General features: G+C 36.1%; 1 protein-coding gene across 3 annotated transcripts in view; it reads left to right on the top strand.

The window, feature by feature from the left end:
• The window catches only part of Olfm3 (olfactomedin 3), a 213,030-nt gene that overhangs the window by 164,474 nt on the left and 24,314 nt on the right, over positions 1-24,242 (top strand). For 2 of the 3 annotated variants that reach the window (XM_046452343.2, XM_058581976.1), the window contains exons 2-3: positions 14,168-14,314; positions 20,528-20,683. In XM_046452343.2, the coding sequence (XP_046308299.1) occupies positions 14,168-14,314; positions 20,528-20,683 (303 nt within the window). Of the gene's footprint in view, positions 1-1,696; positions 1,826-4,802; positions 4,850-14,167; positions 14,315-20,527; positions 20,684-24,242 lie in introns of those variants that run through there. The other variant, XM_046452342.2, reaches the window with a different exon arrangement.

The raw sequence follows: 24,242 nt of genomic DNA, 5'->3' as shown, positions 1-24,242 counted from the left end.
TTCTCCTAAGAAATCAAGTAATATTTTTCCTTTTCATTTGATTTTCCTTCAGTCATGCTTCCCTTCATGTCTTCTCTCCATATATTTTACTTTAATATATACACATATATATTATATACATACATATCTAAAGATTTCCTATTCTCAGTAACCAATCATCTTGGAAATTACTTGCAAACTTTGTTTTCATGCTCTTCCTGAAAGCATGTTGCCTTGACCCTGAAATATCTGTAGGTATTAATATATATCTAGTGCTTATATATAAGTGCTTATACATATAGTACTTATATATAGTGCTTATGTACATAGGTGTATATATATAGTGCACATATATATGTTTATATATTTATTTATATATATACAGTGCATATGTACACATGTATGTGTGAGTATATATATATACACACACACACAAACGTGTACCTATATATGTATATATTTACACATCATATGTAGATAGATAGAAAAAGACAGTGGCCTCTGATTTATCCTCAACCTCTGATTTATCTCTCACAACCTGAGATTTGAATATGGGCAATTATAGTAATTGTAAAATAATAATAATAATAGTTGTTATAGTTGTTGTTGTTGTTGTTGTTGTTATTATTATTATTATTATTATTATTATTATATTACTCATGTGCCCTGGATCCAATATACCACATTTGCCAAGAGTTCTAATGAACAAATTATTGATTTCTACAGCTGAAAGGGGCCTTGGAGAGCATGGAGTCAACTGCCTTATATTGCAAGAAAACACTACATATGAGGAAGTTACAGTCACTGGCCAGTCACAACCAACTAGAGGAGGATGAACAGACCCCCAGACTTGCCGAGTCCCAGTTCCAAGTTCCTTTAATAAATCACACATTCTCTCCAGACACAGCCTTTTGGTATCTATTGTCATTCCTCACAAGGTGAAAATAGAGTTAACTGAGCTTGCTGTGTGACTGAGCACCTAGAAGCAAAGCCTACATTCTCAAGGGCAAAAGTGAAACATGCAATTTCTTTAACAAAAGTTGTTCTCCAAGGCTGCCTTTTCTGTCTGTTCAGGTGTAAGGTGCCTAAAAGGAATGTTTGCCACAGGCAACAGCTATCAATCTTCAACTGTACTTTTAAAGCAACGATGCTAATTTTAGGTTACTGTTTGAAAAAATGATTTCCTACTTGCACTATCTGATCATCTTGGAAATTATTTGCAGACTTTGTTTTTATGCTCCTCCTGAAAGCTGGTTGCCCCTGATCCAGAGAAATCTGTAGATATTAAGTTTGGTGTCTGAAATGTGTACTTTGGCAGACCTCCATTTAGACGTGTCTTTTTCTATGAAAGATAAAGAGCAGCTGATTATATTTAAACAAACCCCAGAGGAAATGAACTCTTTTGATGGTGACTGAGTACAGTGGAGATGGAAAAGCTCACGTTTCCCCTGACCTCCCACCTCTGCTCTAATGATTACGAAGCTCTATCAAGAATATTTTGTTTGATGGTCCAGCAAATTGTCCAATAAGGGAGGAAAAGCAAGACAGGGCATTTCCCACGAGGGTGGGGAAGGAGTTCCATCAGCTTTCCTGGGTGAAAAGGGCCGGGGAAGTCATCTCTATTCATGCTGTAGATGTGGCTGCGGCAGTCACACCTCCCACCAGAGCCAGGCTGGGATCTTAGCAGTCACTATGAAAACTCATTAGCTCCACAGCAATGAGCCCTCCACTGCTGAAGCTGGGCGCTGTGCTTAGTACCATGGCAATGATCTCAAACTGGATGTCCCAAACCCTCCCGTCCTTGGTAGGACTGAACACCACGAGGCTGTCGACACCAGATACCTTAGTAAGTCACTCGGGGGTGTTTGGCCATCTTGCGAAGTAAGTGCATTAATTTTGTGAATGGTAAAGGTTGAGATTTTGCTCTCTATTCATAGGTCGACTTCAAAGATATATTATTTATAATTGTAACTTTAGTCTTGGATATTTATTTATGAGCACTTTAAAATTACACCCAGGGGGGGAAAAACCCTGAGAAACTAAAAGAAAATACTGACACATTAAATACTTAAGAATTAAAAGCTTTGGTTTTACTATATTAATTTGAGATTTGGAAGGATTCTTAAAGAATTATGTCTTGTTCCTTATTATTTTGACTCTTGAAATACTTGTAAAATCTGTATAATTTTTTTCTACAGAATGAGATGTTAGAGTATTTTCTACCTAATTTAGATTTACTACAGCAGGCTTTTCCTTGGAATGCAATGCCTATGAGTGTTTGTAATGAATTCAGCTAGAGAAACCAACAGTTTTTAAGCATAAATGAATAATAAAAAAAAAAGCAAAAGAAGAAAAACCTCAATTTAAAGCCTGCCAAAAGAACTTTAAGAGAACCAAGAAACATGAATAGAAAACTTACTGATAAAAACATCTTCATGTTTTGATTAATATTTTATAAAGACTTTTCATATCACAAGTCTATCTAGTATAGTGTACATTCATCTAAAATTAATGGCTTTTTAATCCTGTCCATATTTCAATAAATCTATTCTGATAGTTTGAAGTAAGGTTGGTTAGCAGCACTGTGAGATATTTTAAAGAAGAATAAAAACTATTTTTTTTTCAGATATTCATTTAAAAATAGAAATAAAGGAATATTCTGGACAAAAATTTTTCTACTGTCAAATAAAAAGTTCAGAAACAATTAGGATTTGAGTCTTTTTTACCTTTATGGGGATTACTCCAGTGAACCATAAAAAGTCAGACATTTTTAAAAATTGTTTGCAGTTACTACTAATAATTAATCTATCAATTAATATGTACTTAACTGAGTATAGTTAGAATAACTAGTTACATAGTTTTCTAGCTTCTCCCAGTGCTGAAAGCATCAGAAGAGTAAATGTGAGGCACACTTTGACTTCTTTTTACATTTCTATTTCCCTTGGTCCCTCATGGTACTGCATGACTCCATTATTGAGAATCAATTCCATACCTGCACGACATGATCTGGAAGCAGGAATGTAAAAGACATTTACAGTTACAAATAATGTATGATATGCTCTCAACATGTATTCGTAACACAAAGAAATTTAGATTATTTAATATTTACTGATCCCAGTTTTTCCAAGTACCTGATTGCTTCCAACAGCATAGTTGTTGAATTAACTCTTTCAGAAATATGATTTTAAACTAAGAAACCAATGACTGAGTGGTATTACAAACTTGACACCTTAGTTCTGAGATCTATATCTTTGTTTATAAATGGTAAGTTGTTTATTTTCTATTGCTGTAGAATAAAGAGAATCAAATTTCCAAAATTATACATGATCTTTTTTTAAGAACATCTTTTACCTTGTGAGTTTAAAGTAAATTAGTTTTCTTTAGTTTCTGGTAGAAAATTCATTGGTGGAAAAACATAAAGCACTACAATTAGTGTATGTATATTATAACACATCAATTCTTACTTTGGGTTCCCTTCTTTTGCAAACAAAAAAAAAATTAAACAACAACAATAAAAAAATATTCAGGAGAGTTCTCACTGTGGTTAGTTATAGTAACTCAGTAAAATGCATTCTTTGTGATGGTGAAACCAGATTGCAAAAGCTTTTTATCCTTTTTTCCCCCTCTTTGGTATGCTTTACAGAAGAATAATCTGTTCCCATTATTCAGAAAATTACTTATACCTTAGAATTTCCATGGTTAAACATGAACAAATCTGTATTAGATTAAGAACATAAAACATTGATGCTGGGGGGCTAGAGCTGGGGCTCAGTGGTAGAGAGCTTGCCTAGCACATGCGAAGCCCTGGGTTCAAACCTCAGCACTACATAAGAATAAATAAATAAAATAAAGGTATTGTATCCAACTACAACTAAAAAATAAATATTAAAAAAATATTGATGCTGGAAAAGGGGAAAAGGATCTCAGAAACTATCTGGGCTGCTTATTTTCACACTATCTTTAGAACAGAGGTTTTGTTTTGTTTTGTTTTGTCTTACAAATCTTAGATAATATGTGCAGGATAAATATTTTCTCAATGGAACTCGAAGTGAAACTCTAATATGTAAAACAGGTCATGGGTCAAATAATAAATAGTGGGAGGAAGAATTTACTGGGTCTCTACCATCTGCTTCCTTCCCACACAATCAATCCCTTGAAACCTTAGAGCTCTCCGAAGTTTAATTGGAAACATAATTAATCTAACCCCACCTCATCATTCTGCAAGTGGGGAAACTGACTCAAAATGGGTAAAGTAACCAATCAGATCTCACCCTGCTGGTTAATGGCAAAACAAGTGTAGAATTAGGTCACAAGTCTATAGTCCTGAGCTGGATGCCTTGGCCCTCAACTATAATCCCAGAAACTCAGGAGGCTGAAGCAAGAGGATTGCAAATTTGAAACCCTCCTCAGAAATTTATCCAGAATTTAATGAAACCCTAGCTCAAAATAAATGAAAAGGAGTGGGGATAGAGCTCAGTTAAAAAAAAAGCATGTCTGGATTTTGTGCTGTTCCCCAGTACAAAATAAATAAACACATAAATAAGTAAGACTACAACCCTGCCCAGCATAGTTACCTCTCCTACCACCTCCTTTGCTGTCCCTTACCCCTCCTGGCCTCTAGTGACTAGGTACTTCCCGCTGGCTGAATTGTTTTCTGTGTCCCCAGATTTCACTTTCTCCTACACACTAACACTCCCATCCTTTAAAATAGCTTTCCTCATCTCCTTGATCTCACAGAGTCAGGGAAAAGATACAAAATCAACCATGTCCCACACATCCCCAAGGTTTTTGTATTTATAAAGAAGAAAAGGGCTTTGTGGCAGAGTAGTGAAGGTTTTCTGGACAGAGAGTTATTCCCGCTGCCTCTCAAGTAGTTCCGCCAGGCACCTTACTACTGTTTCCATGCAGGGGGCTGGCAAGAGTCTTCCCTTAAAAGGATGAATAGTTTCTTGCCTCTGCAGGTGTAGTTACAAAGGACTGAGCCAGCTCTTCTCAAGTTTCCTGCCCCACCATATAACTTTAAACAGCCTGAAAGAGATGAGTCTGTAATTTTGTATTCACCATGCATAGGTCTTAAAATTTATATTGACAGTTCATGGAATGTATGGATGGCAAAAATAAAAAGAAAAAAGAAAAAAAGAAAGAAAAAGAGTGATATAAATATTCACAACATAGTCTTTCTTTAAAATGATAGTTTCAAAACTCAGCATGGGCCCACATACCTGTCTGTATTCCCAGCTACTCAAAATGCTGAGGCAGGAGGATAGTGAATTCACCACCCCTCATCCCCCACCCCACCAGCCCAAAATGGTTGTTTCAAATGACCTGAAAAAGAAGAATAGAGTCTGAATCATTATATGGCACTTAAACTTGTTTATGACAGATGCCTTTGAAATGGACGTGTACATTTGATTGTCTCAAAAGCTGAAATAGGTTTTAAAATTCCAAGATGGTTTTTATCAGTAGGTAGTTACTAGGTGATAAGTCTTATTAGGTGATAAACTCCATCTTATTTTTCTCCCAATCCTAAAACCTTCCTTTACCCTTCTTGTTTTCTTGTTTGATACTGTTTTTTTTTTCCCTTTATTATTTAGGTGGTTGTTGTTTTGTTTTGCTTTTTATGTTTTCCCTTTAAACTGTCCACTGAACTGGTGTCTGAGCTGAGGAAGTTCCTCCTTGGGCTCAGGCTCCCTCTGATGCTTCTCTCAGATGCAGAGTAGCTTCCCCTGGAGGCTGAGCTTCTGAGAAAACCCACCTGCTGTGGACTCCACACCAGGAAGAACCTGGAGAAGGGCAATTAAAGCAGAGGGGACCTGGGCAGACACAGCTGTTCTCAAACAGTCAGCGCTACTGCTGTGGTAGGAAAAGACCTGGAAGGGGCCTGTGGGCAGAAGCAATTTGTTTTGCTACATTTTCAAACATCTAGCTGGCTTGTCCTCATAAATAACTACTTTGTTGAATTAGTCAACTTAAAGTTCTGTAAAATGAATAGAGTTCCCTGAAACAGACTGTCAATACCCTTCAAGTTTTTTTTATCTTCAACTAACTACTGCTGTTTCAGTCCTAAGTGAAAAAAAGGTCTCACTTTTCTGGGTTTGGTTTTGTTTTTGGTAAAGGGAATGGAATCGGGAGTCTCACACATTCTAAGCAAGTGCTCTAATACTGAGCCACATTCCCTGCTCTTTTTAATATTTTGTTTTGAGATGGGGTCTCCCTAAATTACCCAGGCAGGCCTTGAACTTGTCATCCTGCTGCCCCAGCTTACCAAGTGGTTTAACTTGGATCACCTGGCCAACTTTCATGTTTTTATGCAACGGTTTTTCCTCTCCAAATCATTAGGAGATGTCTGCTTTGTGATAGGGCAACTTAGCAAAATAAGGAAGGGAGTTAGTTCAGAGAAAGGAAAATATTGAAAGCCACAGAAAATGTGATAAATTGCCTTTTTATACATGAATCATTCAAAGGATGAGAGGAAAGACTTATCATTAAATGCCTGAAGCAGAAGCAGGGCCAAAGAGGGAAATTTAGAGAGAAGTCCGGATCACACTCCTTAGCTCTCCACCTGTGGAAGCGACTACCTATGAACAGTGAAATCCTAATAATGGGTAGGCAAGTGGGAACACGAACACATATAGGGCAAGTTTACTGTGATTTCTGGGGATAAGCAGAGATGAACAACCTAAATTTAATGTCTTTCATTTGTTTTTTCATCCTTAAAGTCCAGAGGTCTTTAGTGAGGAATATTCATTTATTTTAGTCCTCAGTATTCTTATGAGTAATGGCAAGAAAATTGCTGTGCAGTGACATCGTTATTAACACACCCTCCAGAACATAGTGTCCTTTAGTGTGATCTTTCAACCTCTCCCTAATTCCTTTTCTCACTTCTCTCCACAACTGAAGCCATTGGTGAAAGGCGAATGACTCACCCCAGATAAAGATTCAACCAAGAGATTTTATTGGGGGCTGCCCGAAGGGGAAGAAAAGGAGAGAGGAGAGGAGGAGGGCAGAGAGGGAGAGGAAGAGAACAGAGAGAGGAGAGAAAGAAGGGGCAGAGAGGAAGAGAGGAGGAGGGCAGAGAGCTTGAGTTTACAAGCTTTGGCTTAAGAAGAGTTGTGTAAGCGACATGGCGGGTGCTGATTGGCAGGGTAACTCAGGAAAAGTGAGCGGACAGGTCGGACAGGGAGGGTTAAGGGATTAAGTGATGTTCTTGGAAGTCAGAAACTTACTTCAGCAGGGAGTCTCCCACATACCCAACAATTGGCATGCTGAGCCACATTTTGCTCTGAGACTAAATGTTCCCTCAGACAGAAAGTTTATAAGGCGTTTTCATTAATTAGGCATCTTCTCTCTAAATCAAGTAGTTTTTTTTTTTTTTTTTGGTATAGGTGATTGAACTCAGGGTACTCAACCTCTGAGCCACATCCCCACCTCTATTTTGTATTTTATTTAGAGACAGGGTCTCACTGAGTTGCTTAGTGCCTAGAAGTTGCTAAGTCTGGCTTTGAAATCGCGATTCTCCTGTCTCAAGCCTCCCAAACCACTAGGATTACAGGCGTGCATCACTGTACCCAGCTCAAGTAGGTTTTAATAATTGCGTTTCTTTTGGATTATTTCTCCCACCTTATACAACACTTTTTTTAATAATTTTTTTTTTTTTTAGTCATTGATGGACCTTTATTTATTTATTTATTTTTATGTGGTGCTGAGACTAGAACCCAGTGCCTCACACATGCTAGGCAAGCACTCTACCACTGAGCCACAATCCCAGCCCTGTACACCACTTTTGATAGCTTGATCCCTTATTCCCTCTTGCTTCAGTTCAAATTTTGTGAAATATCCAAAAACTCAGGATAAAAGATGAAATCTAACAATATTCAACCAGTTGATTTTTTTTTTCTTTTCTGTTCAAAGGTTCAGAATTTATCTCTTTGCCTGCCCCTCCATCTAGGACTTGAAAGTTATCATAGAACCTTCTACAGAATATCTAATTGCCTCTTGCTGAGCAGTTAGAGTAAGGACTCTGTTCCTCTGGGGTGATGAGAGTCACTTGCTTCCACACTGGACAATGTCCTCTCCCTGCCTGGTGAAACAGGACCACCACCCCAGATTAAAACCCTAAGCTACAGCTTGTGTTTTTGTTTGTTTGTTTCTAACTGCCTGTCTGGAAGGCCTCACTCTGGCTTGGACACCCATACATTGTTGTTTCCTAGGCTTCCTTAACTACTGTAACATTAGTCAACCTCAAAGAGTTGTTTTGGACCCAAGTAATTCTTTTGTCTTAAGGAACAAGTACAGAACAAACTCAGGTTAACAAGCACATTAAATCATCCCATTAGGGGAGTAAGAAATTAAGATTGTACACTTTTAATTGAGTCAGAGAAAGAGAACAATCAAGGGGGCTCTCAATGAAAGATTACTTCCTCATCAAAACAGTATAAAAACTTCTAGACAGAGAACTATCAACAGTACCCTCTTTGGAACTCCTCTCACGCTGTGGGAGTTTTCCTAGCTTCTAATAAATCTGCTATTAAACTCTTACCCTCAGGCATCTGCATACTCCATTCTTTGGGTGAGACAGGAACCCTTCTAGCACTCACTTGACCCTGTATTCCACTGGGGGCTTCACCTCCATCAACTGCAGAGGGATCTGTCTTAACTAAAGCCCTGATTATGGCCATTGGTGAAGTTATCTGCACAGGGTGAGCTTGGTTGCTCTGGACTGAAAGTTGGAGAAACTGATATAAGTCTCACATATGTCAGTAACAGGACAAAAATAAATAAATAAACGAATAAAAATGCTCAAAATATTTGAGTTTCAGTTTCCTTATGAGTGAAACAAGATATTACTTATTTCCAAGAGTAGTTGGTTCAAAAGAAATGAGACTAATATATGAGAAGGAATGTAGGATAAAATTATTGAAATGCAGGATATTTGATTTACTTTTTTTTTTTTTAGAGAGAGAGAGAGAGAGAAATTTTTTAATTAATTCTTTTTTTTTTTTTTTTTAGTTTCCGGTGGACACAACATCTTTATTTTATTTTTATGTAGCTCATGAGGATCAAACCCAGCGCCCCGCACATGCCAGGGGAGCGCGCATTACCACTTGAGCCACATCCCCAACCCTTGATTTACTTTTTACTTTTACTTCTTAGGCCTTAAGATCCCAGGCCCATACAGAGGATTGAACTGGTGGGTGTTTCACACTGAGCCACATCCCTAGCCCTTCTTATTTTTTGAGACAGGTTCTCATTAAATTGTTGAGGCTGGACTTGAACTTGAGATTCTCCCACCTCAGCTTCACAAATTGCTGGGATTATAGGCATGTACCCCAATGCCTGGCAGGACCTTCTTCTCTGATATGAACCCCCTGAAATTTTGGAAGAACTCTCTCATGGTTGTTTTAGATTTATGAAGCAGAGCTTTGTAATTAAATTATAAGCAAAACATATGGACTTGAAATACAATTGTTAAAATTATCATTTTACTTCTCCTATTTAGAACATTCTTAAATATTTCATGAGTTTTGTAATATTAAAAACTGCTAAATAGTTCATTTAGTTCTTCTAATTAACACGAAAGTTTCAAACAGTGCTGCATCAGTAATCACTGTGATTGGTAATGCTGTAGGTAGTAATAAACTATATGCACCCTCCAAGTACTGAGCTTCTCAATAGTATTGAAATTGGTCTAAAGTTCTATGTCATTATAAGTTAAGGTGAATTGAAATTATTGGTGGTTCATTATGGGAATTAGACTTCATCTTCTAAAGTCAGACTGTATAAAAGCACAAACCCCAGTTTTTATGACTACCCCCTTTATGACCTTAAGCAAGTTTCTTCCTGTCTCTATGTTACAGTTTCTTCAGCAGTAAAATGGGCAGGATAAAATCAACTAGTCCACAGGAGTATTAAGATATTTAAGGCAATAATAAGCATGAATTGCCAAAAATTGATAGATTTACAAAAATGCCAATCTCACTATTACGTGAGTTTTATTTACCCCTGAATAATTGCTCTCATATGTTAAAATTGGAGCAGATCTTTTCTCATAGGTATCCAAAAAACATCTAAGTACGTCCTTCCATCTGAGGTCTTGATTTTATTTTGCTTCTTTTTTTAATGTCAGCATGGGTGACCTAAAACAGAGCATTCAAAATGTTCATAAAGCTTCCTCTATTTATTGCTGACCTCAACATAGAGGTCTCTATCAAAATCCACAGGACTGTCAGGAACTTGTCTTTTAAATTAGATTTTTCCTCTTTCAAGTTACCTTTTTCTTGCCAAAAAGGTGACTTTTTATAGTTCAGTTTCAAACTAACTGGCATAGAGAAGGTCATGTCTCTTTTTAGTGATTCTTACAAGAAGACAATTGGAAGTACAAACAAGTCTTAAGACTCCACTTTTATTAAGCTGATCTTCAGGTAGGAAGCTAAATGAACATCAAATGTTATTCACCTTTCCCTCTAGCCTCATTCCAGAGAGCAACTGACACCCAACCCTGTAAGGATATGCTCCACCAAGTTAGCCAAACACTTGGCAAGTGCATGTCAATATTAATGCTGCTGGGCTTAACAGTCAGTGTTTGCACTGCTTTTAAAATATTTTAATATTATAATTGGATGGCCCCTGCCCTTTATCCAAAAGCTAAATTTATTCTAGTGACAAGCCTTAATTTTATGACATATTTGAGGTTTGTATCCAATGCTAGGAGAAACTCACAGGGTCTCTGCCCAGGTACTCAGGTCAAACCTTTAATTGTATCATTGAAACTACTCTGCTAATGTGCTTTTATGTAGATAATCTCTAGACTTCTTCTGTAACACAAAAAGAATAATCCAGTGATTTTTAAGATCTTATCTAATTCTAACAATATTTAATTCTAAGAATACCTTTCTATTCTAACTGGAAGTTCAGGCAAAAATGCTAAGGGGAAAAAACGGTGAGTAGGATATTAAAAAAGAGGTTATGTTAATGAGTCTGACCTCTTGGGAATAAAAATTAGCATAGGAGACTTCTAGGAATTAAATATAAAGAAGTCAGAGGAGACTAATAAGATAGGTCAGGCAATATTGGCTTTTCATAATAGATCAAGGACAAAGATTATGATATCTTTGTGAGTTTCTTGAGTTTTTAGTTTAGGGCTTCCCCAATATTCATTTATCATTGTTGTTAGAATGTCCAATAGCACCCTGTCATAGTTATTAAAGGCCTTGAAAAGAAAAAGACGTGGGTGTAATTCTACAGTTAGTGTGTCATGAGCTGGGGCCGGGACACAACAGGAGATGAGACAATGAAGTCATCTCCCTCTTTGCCTGAGCGTGTGAGAAATTCCTCCCTATCTGCTCACTTTCAGGAAACAGAAGGAAAGCTAGAAGGCTAAAAAATTCTGATTCTGACTGTATAAGTAAGGTCAGAATTGAGCCAGAAGGTGGACCACTGATTTATCTCATATTTCCATAGGAAAAACAAATTCAGACACAAAATGGGTGGTTTGTCTATATAACATCTGGCAGGTGACTGGCAGGTGGCTTTTTCAATAACCATAAGATTAATCTCTAAAAATACCTATATGCATGTTTAGCACCATATATATATGGACATAGCGTAGGAATTAAAAGCAGGACTCTGTAGATATACTGTCCATAAAGGAGGCCACATGTCGCTATCACTATAGAACCCTGAGAAGTGGCCAAGTCAAATTGAGATGTACCATAAGTGTAAGATATTCACTCAATTGAAACACTTATTACAATTTTTTTAAAAAGAGAATATGAATTATCTCATGAACAATTTTTGTAAAATTACATGGTAAAATCATGACATTTTGGATCACTTGAGTTAAAATATGTTACTAAAATTTGGTTTCACTTGTTTCTTTTGACTTTTTAAAATGTAGTTACTGGAAAATTTTCAGTGACACATGTGGTTCTCATTATATTTCTCTTGTATAGTGCCTCTCTGGAATGTGCCACCTGGCTTCACATCCTACTGCCACCACATGCAGACTGTGTGTTCTCGGGAAAATTAACTCATTGTATTTTCTGTGAAGTGGGAATAATAATATTTCTTGCTGATTTGACTGCTTCTTGGTCTGAATGGAAATGAGCTGTCCCCAGAAAGCAGCCTGACCTTGGATGATGCAGCATTCTTCAGCCAAGGGAATCCCCAAAGACTGAATAACTGAGAAATGAGTCACACCCAGCAGTTATAGAAATGAGTCCTGCACCAGGGCATCTATAATAACTTATGTTGCACAATGCTAGGAATTTTTTAAAATATGATATTTGCATGAAACCTATGCACATCCTCTTATAGACTTCATTTATTTTTTATAGTGCTGGGAATAGAACCCAGGGACTCACCCATGCTAGGCAAGTGCTTTACCACAGAGCCATATTCCCAGCTTAATGAAGGAAATTATTGGCAGAAAATTAAGAGCAACTACAAAAATAAACCTTCAAAATTGTTAATACAGACACTTTCAGATTACACAATTTCAAATGTACTCATTGTGCCTTTCTTCCAGTGACATAATGAAAATAGGTTCATTGGTGGTCTTTTTTGGGGGAAGGGGTACCAGGGATTAAATGAAGGGAGTTGCAAATGAACTCTCTACCACTGAGCATTCTACACCTCCAGCCCTTTTTATTTCATTTTGAGATAAGATCTTACTAATTTTACTCAGGCCAGCCTTGAACCTGTGATCCTCTTGCCTCAGCCTCCCAAGTAGCTGAGATTAAAGATATAGAACCCTGTCACTATTAAGTATCCTTTAGTAAGCAGGTATTCCATTTTGTTTTCTTTCTGTGGATGTTTAAAGACTAAAAATTGTTTTTAATTCTGAATGAACCTAAATGTTTCTTTTAAAGCACAACTTCAGTACATTGCTTAAACTACAGGAGTTTTGATTTGGAATTAGGCTTAATTATGTTAGGCAAATCTTTAGTTAGAAAAATGATCATCAATATGAACTAATTTATAGTTATTATTGATATTAATGTTTCTGGAGGACTGCATACTTAGTGTCTTAGTCTGGTTTCTGTTGTGGTAACAAAATACTTGAGGTTGGGTAATTGATAACCATGCCTGGATATTTACATTATTTGGATCTTCTGTTATTCTTGATAAATAATTAGACAAAAAGTAAAGACAGCTATTTTTGTACTTGATGGAGTATATATAGGGTCAATAGAAAATATCCACATTTCTAATACCTGCTCATAGGCAGGTGAAAGGCAAATAACAATATGGTAAAATATACATTTAAATGCCCAAGGAATAGCACAGACAATTCTTCAAAATGGGTGGAAACCACAAGGGCTGAATAAATTCATGGTTCATAAGGGAAGATTCCAAACAGGAGGAACAACATAAGCAAGGTCACAAAGACATGAGGGGTCATGGAAGTTTAAACTTCATGCTCAGACTAGTCTGGCCACTGTGGAGTGTCCTGTTGGACTGGGCAGGAGGTTAAATGACAAACATGAGTAGAAGACACACTGCAATAGAATGGGAATGCTACTGCTTTAGGCTAGAAAGGCAAGATGATAACTGCGTAAAGTTATTAGACGATTAACTTGGAAGACTCTGCCCAGCAAAAGAAACAAAAGGAAAATTAAAAAAAGAAAGAAAAAAACCTCTCTAAACCCTCTGAGATCTTTGCAAAATGGTGTTGATTTATTTTACCCTATGTCATCATGTGATATCTTTCCCACTTTATCAATAATCAGGTCTTTAATGTGTGAGAAGTTCCTTAGGACAGGGCGTTGTTTCAGAATGTCATTTATTAATAATAATCAGAAATAAATGCATTAGGAATTGCCATTTACTGTTGAGAAGGCTGAGCTACCAGATCTAGTGTAGAAAGACAAGTCATACATGAGTAAGTGATTAGAGATGTTTCTAAAGTTTCATTAAAATGTCAAAATATGACAAAAGGCATTAGGGAATGGTGGGAGATCTGTAATAATATGGAAACTGAAGAAGACAGATCTTTTAAAATGGATAAGGAAGATATAACTGAATAAGGCTGCATTGCGTGTGTGTACATTGCTTAATCTCTTGTCTTTAAAGGATGAAAACACAAACTTCTTCAAAACAAACGTTTTGCTTAAGATGCTGCAAACCACTTTCTCTTTATCCTGTAACAGTAGTCTGTGTTTTGTGTGTTTGCTATTGGTTTTCTCAGACTCAGATTAGTCCCAAAGAAGGGTGGCAAGTGTACAGCTCAGCGCAGGATCCCGATGGGCGGTGCATTTGTACAGTGGTTGCTCCAGAGCAAAATCTATGTTCCCGGGATGCCAAAAGCCGGCAACTCCGCCAGCTCCTGGAAAAGGTAGGTGTCCTCTGTCCCCTATGAATATTTTAATTAAAATCTACCATTCTTTGAAAAGGAAAATGGTGAGGAAGATCCTTCTGATTTTTGTCGTTTCAAATCAGCTTTTTCTGCTCTTTGAAAGGGTTATCTCAAGCTTCCTTCTATACTGTTCTATTTCTATAACTTTTTACCATTCCGAACCTCTCATTCATGAGACAGGCTTTCTACCATGATGTCTTAATATCCTGTAAGTCTCTCTTTAAAGAGGGGTTAAAAAAAAAAGCAGCAGGAAGTCTTATCACTGTCAGAAATTCAGCCTTAACTCTCAGGATCACACTAGACTCTTTGAGCTCATACTTTTGGATTCCATTAACAATCTTGCAAGGAAGTTAAAATAATGGAATGCAATATGCAAGCTATCTGGAGAGATAATGAATAATTCCTAGTATTTATCATCATTCTCTAAGTCATTCCTTTGAACATTAAGATCTTCAATTTCATTCAATACCATTCTCTCCATAATTTACTTAAACCAGATCCATGGATCCATAACAATCAAATGCAGAATGACCTTGATTTATTCTCTTTTACAGATAAAAGTCAGCTCATGAAAGGTTATTTATGTTTAGTTAGGGAGAGAAAAACCCAATGAATGGTTCTTTCAATTATCCCCATTCAGACTTTCACTGTGCTGGTCTCTGAATATAGTAGGACAGCTGGAGTGGTCAGAATGAGGCAGGGATGACAACATGTTTGAATTTCAAATATCATCAGGGATACTAAGATAGATTAGGTAATATGTGTTTTAGAGGATATCACGCTCACCAATTGACTGCAATATCATTTCCATGGTCTTGCACACATTTATGGCATTGAATAGGAACTGTTTTGACATAAAATTAAGAGAAGCTGGGGGGGGGGAAACACATCTAGCTTGTTAGTGTACAAATAAGGCTTCATTACTTCAAGGCAAGGTACAGTAACTTTCTTCCACCAGCCAAACAGTGATGATGAGCTAGCTCTGTGTACATCATTTCAAACTCTACCAATGTTCTAAGATTTTAAGAAGACTTTTTTCATGTTTTTCACACAAAGCCTGGTTTGTTTCACCTTCCCTTGAATTTGAAGCTAACATCACCTATTGACTCTGTCCTCTCAAGCCTCCTTTATGGACAAGATCCCATTCTCACTGCTCCTTCAGTATCTGTCCCTAGACAAGAACATGTCATTTTTGTTGAAATTAATACCTAGGGAATGTGCCTCTTACTGGTTAGAAGTCATGACAAATAAATTATGATTATTTGGGGATATTGTTTTTCAATCTTGATTTTCTTTTTTCCTATGAAAAAAAAAATGAGTATTATATTTTATTTTGCTTGGGTAGCCAGAAAATAATGTTAGAAAATGATTTCATCTCAAATCTAACTTTGGTTTGGTTTTTTATTAAATTAAACTTCCACTCAAATTACTGACAGTTTATCCCAATCTTTTCTTCTACACAGATTTTTTTTTTTTCCTTTCAAGCAAGCCCCCTCTCAATACTGGGGATCGAAACCATGGGTTCTACATGTAGTCACACATCTAGCCCTTTTTATTTTTTGAGACAGGATCTTACCTAACAGGATCTTACCAAACTGGCCTCAGGCTCTCAATCTTCCTATCTCAGCCTTCTGAGTCACTGAGGTTACATACATGCACTGTAGTGTGTGGCAGAAATATCTTCTTTCTACATCAGCTATGCTGAGAAAGTTATAGTCCCTGAGAAAATGTTTCTCAGCATCTTATGTATTACTATAATTCACTACAGCACTGCATGTACATAGTCACACATAGACTCAAACATTTCTTCAAAAATCCATTGAAAACTTTCAAATAAAGTATGAATGTCAGAAAGTGAATAATTCTCTCTACAGGTCCAAAGTGAAATGTATTTCAGAGATATGACAGAATTAGAAATTAGTGAAGGATGAATAAGGCAAGAGAGCAGGAGTGGGAGTTTGGTTGAAAACAGTCATGAAAATTAATGTAAACCACGTCATCTAATAAGTAGTCCATCTGAAAGTTTTAAAGAAATTCTAGAAGATCATTCCTTCACTCATCAATAACTTAATGATACTCATGTCTTCACTTTATCAATACCTTAATGACAGAAATTAAACAAAATTGATTGACAAAAATCAAAGTCACCATAAGCTAGATTGATTGAATTTACCGTTTTTTTTTTTTTTTTGCCAAAAGAGGAGCACTTAATTGCTTGCACTATCCTACAATCGCCTGCAGAAGGGACAGAGCACTTGTTTGCTGCCATGATCCAAAGATGTCTGAAAAGAATATTATTTTTCAGACTGAGCCAGTCGTTTGCTGAACTCTCTTTTTCATTTATGGCCAAGAGCATGACCTTTAAGGAGCCTGTTCAACCATCAACCAACAAGATGGATTTAGTCAACAAAAGGGAATTTTAGTTAACAGATTAATGTTAATAGTAATAGTTACCATTATTTTTATGTTTTAGACTATACTTTGATCTACTTCATTTATTTCTTACAGAAGAGGTAATTATTTTTCAAGTTTATAAAAAAGGAAACTTGTGCTTTTTGAGGTTAAACACTCAACCAGGAAACCGTGGTTTTTTGTTTGTTTGTTTTTTGATCGGTTTCATTTTCTTAGCAGCATCCAGAATGCTGCTGGTGGTCTACATATTTATTTAAGTGATGCCCTGTCAAGCAACATATATATTTCTGAATATTAATTTCATGATATTTCAGTTCTTAATATGCCAGGACCAAAATTGTTCACTTAAAAAATATTCGTTAGTGATGAATTTTCTCTGTGAAGTTGAAGATGTCTGTAAAGTTAAGATGTCTTGCTTGTATTTCCAAAAGTGTGAATTTTGTAATAGGATGTTGGCAACATCCTCACCAATAAAATCACTGAATATTACACTTCACCTTGAAGATTTCCAAAACATGATTTAACAATAAAGTTTCTGTGAAGTTCCACAATCAAAAGACTTGTTATTCTTAACTTAAGGCTTTCCAAATATATTGATCCACAGAGTATTTTTTTTTCAAGTGGCCTTGGTGCTAATTATGAATTAGAGTAAAAATGTTAGTTAATTTGCATTTAAGTTCAGAAAAGCTTCAGATATTTTATTTATACAAAGAATCAAGATAAAGATTTCAAAAGAATTATCTGTGAAAGGCTCAATGGGTTTGCCAAACTTTATATAGAAGGTGTAAGTATAGAGACATGTACAGAAAGTTAATACAAAACAACTTCAGGGACTAGCAAATGAAAAGGAAATCCAGCAGACCAGTCTCCTTTCTACAAGTGGACCAATGGGAATCTAGTGTCTTGTGTCATCAGAAAATTAATGCTCAGTGGGTCTTCATAACCAGTAGGAAACTAATCCTGGATACAGCCCACAGGCAAAGGTAAAGGCAACCAAATATTGTCCAACTAGACAGTTCCATCTCTAACCTCTGTCCCAAATGTAGCTCTTATACATGATTGTGCACTACCAAAAGTTACAATCAAGTTTCAATAAAAACTCTCTCCATGCATTTTCTCACAACACAAATTAAATTGAAAATTAACTTGATAAGGTGAGCTTGAGGTAAAATAAAAGACAGGCTATTTGAACCGTATTCAGGAAACCTTTGCTGTCCATCATTTTCTAATTGCATGTACTCTGCCTAAGTATACAGAATTCTTAGGAGGATGTGAGCTATACTAATGATGGGTATCTTCACAGACAAATGTCGTATTTAAATAGGTAGTCGGTTTCCTTACCACAAATGACTTTCCTTTATTCATGCTTAACCATAAATGAAGTTAGAAAATTACTTTAAAAGCACTACATTTATCCATGATGGGGTTGCCATGCTTTCACTGTTGTCTCAGTAATTTTGTGCTGCACTAAAAGAAAAAAAAAAATGAAGCTTTCTGAATGTAAGAATTATAGTGAATGAAGAGTGATTTTGTAGTTTAAGGTACTGCTGCAGCCTAACCAGTGGTGGGATCCGGGGGACTGGGGGGCTCTCCTTAAAATATGAAGATCCTAATTACCCTTTATTACCATGGAAAACCCAAATTAATTTTGCTCAATAGATATTTATTGAGCACTTTTATTCTGTCTCTGGTTTTGTGAAACATCTTGGAAGTAAAAGATATGGGTAAAACACAGCTTCTAACCTCAGGGGATCACGGAGCAAGAGCCACTTTCTTGGCTGGGTCCCAGACTCACATTACACAGTTTTAATATAAGCCAGACTGTGATATGTCCTGAAGAGACAGGATTCATATAGGGCAAGACCATGAATCAAGACAGCAGAAGAGAGAGAGAAGGTAAATTGACTTGTCTGACATAGAAAAGTGGAAAAAAACAGACAGGGCAAGGCACAGAGTTCACTGCTTTTCCTGACCATAGTGGTTGTAAGGAAATGCATCAACCAGGGGCTTTTTACAGCAGGCTGGTGCACTGAGTTTTGCAACTATACCTAATGGCAAAAATATGTCTCTGAACAAATCACTCACTTGAAATTCACATATTTTTTTTTAAAAAATCACATTTTACTGATTAAATAATGCATATTCATTAAAAAATAAATGAATCTACATACAAATATATGAAACAAAGTAAAAATTGCTTAAAATCCTATCTCTTTTTTTGTGCCCATAATTTCATATATTCATTTTTGCAAATAAAATCTATAATTCTATGGCAAAGGACTTATATCTGTATTATGTACATATATGTGTAACCCAGAGATCTTTCTCTATATTTGTTGTCTTTCCTTTCCCCAAATAATTAATATTAATAACCTAACATATATTCTTCTAATCCTTCTATATGTTTCTTCATGATTTTTTTTCCTTATATAGCCTATTTTCTTTTATAAGTGTATTCGATTTAGAATAAATGGATCAAATTATGTGAAGATCTGTACCTTTGCTTTTCTCATGGAAATGCCTCTGGGATGAGTAATAAGCAGTGCTTCTCAAGCTCTAAGGATGCACTTGGGAATTTTGAGAAAATGCAGATTCTAACTCAGTAGCTCTAGGATAGGCCTCAAGGTTCTGCATATAGGTCGAGCTCCCAGGTGATGCCAAAGTTGTAGTTCTGAAGATGATGCTCGGAGTAAGACGTGTGTGGAGACCTACTGTATTCTTTATGATATAGCTCATCCATTTTCTATTTCTCAACTCACTTTACAGCTCCCTACGATTTGAAGCTTTTCCTTTGTTTTCAGGTTTTTGTTGCTACTAAAATTAGGGCAGCCTTTCTCCCTCCTCACTTCTGCATGCTTTGTGGGTCACCTATTTCTACTTCTCTAGAACCCGGAACTCCTTGAACCTGAGATGGTGCCCTCAGATTATCATGCATTTACTACTTGTCCACCAAGCAACTGATGTCTTTGCTATTTTCCAGGTCCCTTAAGCAGTATGCTAACCAATTTAGAAGGTGTCCAGGACTGCTACCAATTGTCTGGTCAATTCAGTCTCACTCCTGGGAGTACTTCAGATCCATCAGAAGTAACTGTACTGGAATGATTGCATTTTAGGTCTATTAGAAACTTGAGTACCATCCATAATTGCTAAGCATCTCTGATATTTAAGAAGTCAGAATTAATACAGAAACACCATTTATTTATTTATTTATTTATTTATTTATTTATCTAGGTACTGGGGATTGAACCCAGGGGCACTTAACCACTGAGCCAAATCCTCAGTTCTTTTTATTTTTATTTATTTTAAGACAGGATCTTAAAGCTAGGTGGCTTAGGGCCTAAGTTGCTGAGGCTGGCTTGTAACTTGTGATCCTCTTGCCTTAGCCTCCCAAGTCACTGGGATTAAAATCATGTGCCACTGCATCTAGCCAGAAACAACTTATTTTCCATATATTAGGTTGGGGTGTTTAAAGCTTATAAAAACCACAATTCAATTTTAAAATTTATTTTCTAATATATTAAATATTTATTTATATTCAGTTATTTCTAATGCAAAAATATGCATTTCTTTTACATACTTTCTAGTTATAATTTTCTCTTACTGGATTCTTTGAATGTTTTTTTCATGGAGGATGGTCTTTCTGAAAATTTGACATGTGGAAACACCATTATGAACTTGACACTTCCAGTTCTTTAGGTTAATGCTGTTTGGGGTAGTTGGGTAGTGACTGCATATACTTACAGACAGACAATAATGTACACCAATATTTTTGTTCAACAGGTTCAGAATATGTCCCAGTCTATTGAAGTCTTAAACTTGAGAACTCAGAGAGATTTCCAATATGTTTTAAAAATGGAAACCCAAATGAAAGGCCTGAAGGCCAAGTTTCGGCAGATTGAAGATGATCGGAAGACACTAATGACCAAGCATTTTCAAGTAGGTTTGACTTCTGCAGTCTTGTCAATCCAAAGGAGACACTGAGTGCCATAGACAGCCAGCATGGCACTCAGCTAGAAATAATTCTGTGTTGGGCCACAGGTGCAAGGTTAAAGATTTACTGGGGACGTCAATCATCTCTTCACTAAAACTGACCATTAGCTGGTATAAATAAAAGCCTCATTCTTCTTGAGCTAGGGGGAGTTTCTGGGTAGATTTACAGGCACTTCAATAGCTAAGGTAAGGGGAAAGTCTAAGGAAAAACCAATAAATTATCAGAATTTTTCTGATGACTTTAATGCCTTGCTAATATGAGGAGAAATATAAAGGAGACAAATTATAAAACCATTCATTCAAACCGGCATATTAAAAGAGAATTGTTTTATACAAAGTCTTTTTATTATTATTATTATTATTATTATTATTATTATTATTATTATTATTTTTAGATTTTAACTGGCCATTACCTAGGAACACTGAAAAGGGAAAAGGAGTGTTTTAAGCATTAAATTAAAAAACAAAGTGGATCTGATAAAGCCATTTGAGCCTATATTAAAAATAAGTAATCTACCTTATGAAAGCATAGCATAAAAGTTTATACAACACATTGTTGTTGCCCAGGTAACAGCTTTAATGTTTTCTTACACATTAGAAAGTGAGATTCACTGACAATGCTAGGAGGGTAGAACTGAGTTCCAGCACCTGGTCAAAGAAAGAACAGTGGGGAACTAGCCAGGGACATACAACAGGGTCCCTGCAGAGCACATTTTCATGTGGCAGAAACTGTCATGATCTGGAATTTCCTCCTGAGATTTTATAAGGAAAGGTGTAGATGACACAAGTTTTACACTAAGCCAATTTTAAGTCACAACAGACAGAAAGGAGGGCAAGCAAATTGAGGTTACTGACAGTTGAAACTAAAGTGAAGAACTGTGGGATTTGCTTTGAAGATATAAGCAAACTCAGAAGATTAAAAACTTAGAACAAATTCAAACAAGACCTAGGGGATAAAATAAATTTAAAGATTATAAGAAATAAAAGTGTGAACTGGATGAATAGAGAATTTATGAGAACTGGTCAATAGAAGAATATAAGCCTCAGCAGCAAAAGAATAAAATTTAACCCTAATTTATTGATCACACACACTGTGTAAGGTAGTGCTGAATTCTGTGTTGGATGTGTAATCCATGGTCCCTCTTCAACCAAAGATAGCTGAGAGTCAAGTGAAACTGATGGTTAACAGAGCCATAAGCATCACTTTAGAGCACAAGGGAAAAGTGGATGATTTTGTTTAGAGAAGATCTGGGGAAGAGTTATAAGATTTGGCAGTATTCAAGAAAGCAGTTGCAGAAGTGACACTACCCCTACCCCAAGACAAAAAAAAAAATCTTAAATTATAAAGGGAATCAAGAAGATCAAATGATTTACAATTTCAACTTTTGACGCTCAGAGTTAGGATATACATAGTAGAACAATAATGGGAATCCAAAGGTGAGGTCATTAACAAAGTAGGAAATGGTAAGCTGGTGTTTCAGGTGCAGAGGGCACAGTTCCAGAAAGGAGCAGCACACAGAAGAGGAGGGGCTCAGGTTGTCTGGCACAGATGGAGATGCAGTGAGAATTCTGTGAATCCAAGGGACAATTTAAGGTATCTGGGTTGACAAAACTGGGGATGCGTGAGAAAGCATATTATACCTTTGGCGAGAAGACTGGTAACAAAGGAGCAAAGCTGAGGGAAATTCATAGAAATAATTTTCTTAGTATATAATTTGCCTAGCAGCAACCAGGCTGCCAATAGAAATACCTAATTTTCAGGAGCATCAAGTGATATAATGACTTGTATTTTTTTGTTTGTATAAACCACACAATAGCAGTATTAATAACAGCAATACTTGTTTTTCTGAACAATCATACAATTCAAGACACAGTTGAGAGCATGTTAAATATATTAATTAATTTAGTCCTCACAATAATACTGAAAAGTAATCACTATTTTTTGTTCCCATCTGGTTATATTGTATAAAGAAGTTGAGTAATTTTTTCAGGGTCATCTATCAGAATAAAGATTTGAACTGACAAAGTCCAGGTTCATGGCTCTTACTGCTAATAGTACAGTACCTCTTCAAGTAAACTTAAGCTGTCTAAATTGAAAATCACAATAATAATTAAGTGTTCAACATGCTTGTTGAATTTATTCAGGAAGTCCCACTGTGAGTCAGATTTTGCCTTAGGTGTTGAGGTACCATATTTAAGAAGAAGAAATGAATGTTCCAAAATCAAGATTAACTTTAAAAAATACCTTTTAAAAAAACCCTTCTCTGATGCACCACTTTCATCTTATCAAAACTCCTAGGTTGATTTTTCCTTCTATAGTCTTCTGGATGAAAAGCTTGAGCTAGCCATCAAACATGACATTATCATTCCTATAGGACAAGATTGTTGTTTGGCAAGATATTCTGTTACTGTGAGAGCAACATATTAGAAAGTGAAATTTGAGATAGGATTAGCAAACATAGATCAGGGGTACTATAATTTAATCTTTTATATATTTGATATGTGCATTGGTTGGACACTCTACTGCTTCCTTATAAATTTCCAGAGTTTCAAAGTTGATTGCCAAAACCTAATTATAAAGTTTTGAAAATATAAAAATACTTATTTAATTAAGGAGGGAATAAAAGCTACCAAAATTTTAACATTGAATTGCTCTCTTTTAAATATGCCCATAGTAAGATGTAAATCCTGATAGTAATAGTTTTTATAATATGCAGCAAATAGTACCAACAGAACTCTTATCATTAAAAGCCTAATGAAACAATTGTATCTCCCTTTAGGGTTGCCACAAAATGTTTGAACTAATAAGTTTATTTCAAAATGATCCACTAAAATGAGAAAAGCCATGATTCTGCTTCTTGACTGTAATATTTATGCATTTTTCTCATTACTAAGATTCTTTACCCTCCCACTTAGCATGTACATGTACACAAATCAAAAATTTCTGAATTTATATAACAAGTAGAAATTTCTACACAAGAAACACAAGCCCATAAATCAGGGAAGAAATGGGAGCTCCTGCTATTTCAATGCACTTATAATAGTGACATTTCTAAATAAATTATTTTAAAATACAATTTTCAGCTTCTTAGTATACAATATGATTTCTGACAGTCCCTATGTATTATTTTCAAACAATCATGAATGGGACCTCTTTTTACAAATTATATCATCTGCAATAAATTCACAATTGAATTAAACTCCTGAAATATTTTTGTTGACTACTACCATCAAGTTAAAGGGAAAAAGTTAAGGTGGCACATCTAGAAATTTCAGGTGAAATTACTGACCTGTGATGCCTAGGCATAAGGGACACTGCTTTGACAATATACTTCTTATTCTCTTGTTAAAAACCAATGCTTAAAACTGGTTCTGATGGCATCCACTTGTAGTCCCAGCTATTCCAGAGGCTGAAGTGGGGGTGGGAAGGGGAGTGCTGAAGTCCACGAGTTTGAGACCAGCCTGGGCAACACAGTAAGACCCTGCCTCCACAAAGATAAATGAA

Source organism: Marmota monax, unplaced genomic scaffold (genome assembly GCF_021218885.2).
Source record: "Marmota monax isolate L192 unplaced genomic scaffold, Marmota_monax_Labrador192_F-V1.1 WCK01_AAM20220418_F8-fsc00244, whole genome shotgun sequence".
Taxonomy (NCBI): Eukaryota; Metazoa; Chordata; class Mammalia; order Rodentia; family Sciuridae; genus Marmota; species Marmota monax.
The sequence above is the reverse complement of the archived record's forward strand: the minus strand, read 5'-3'. Positions and strand labels throughout refer to the sequence as shown.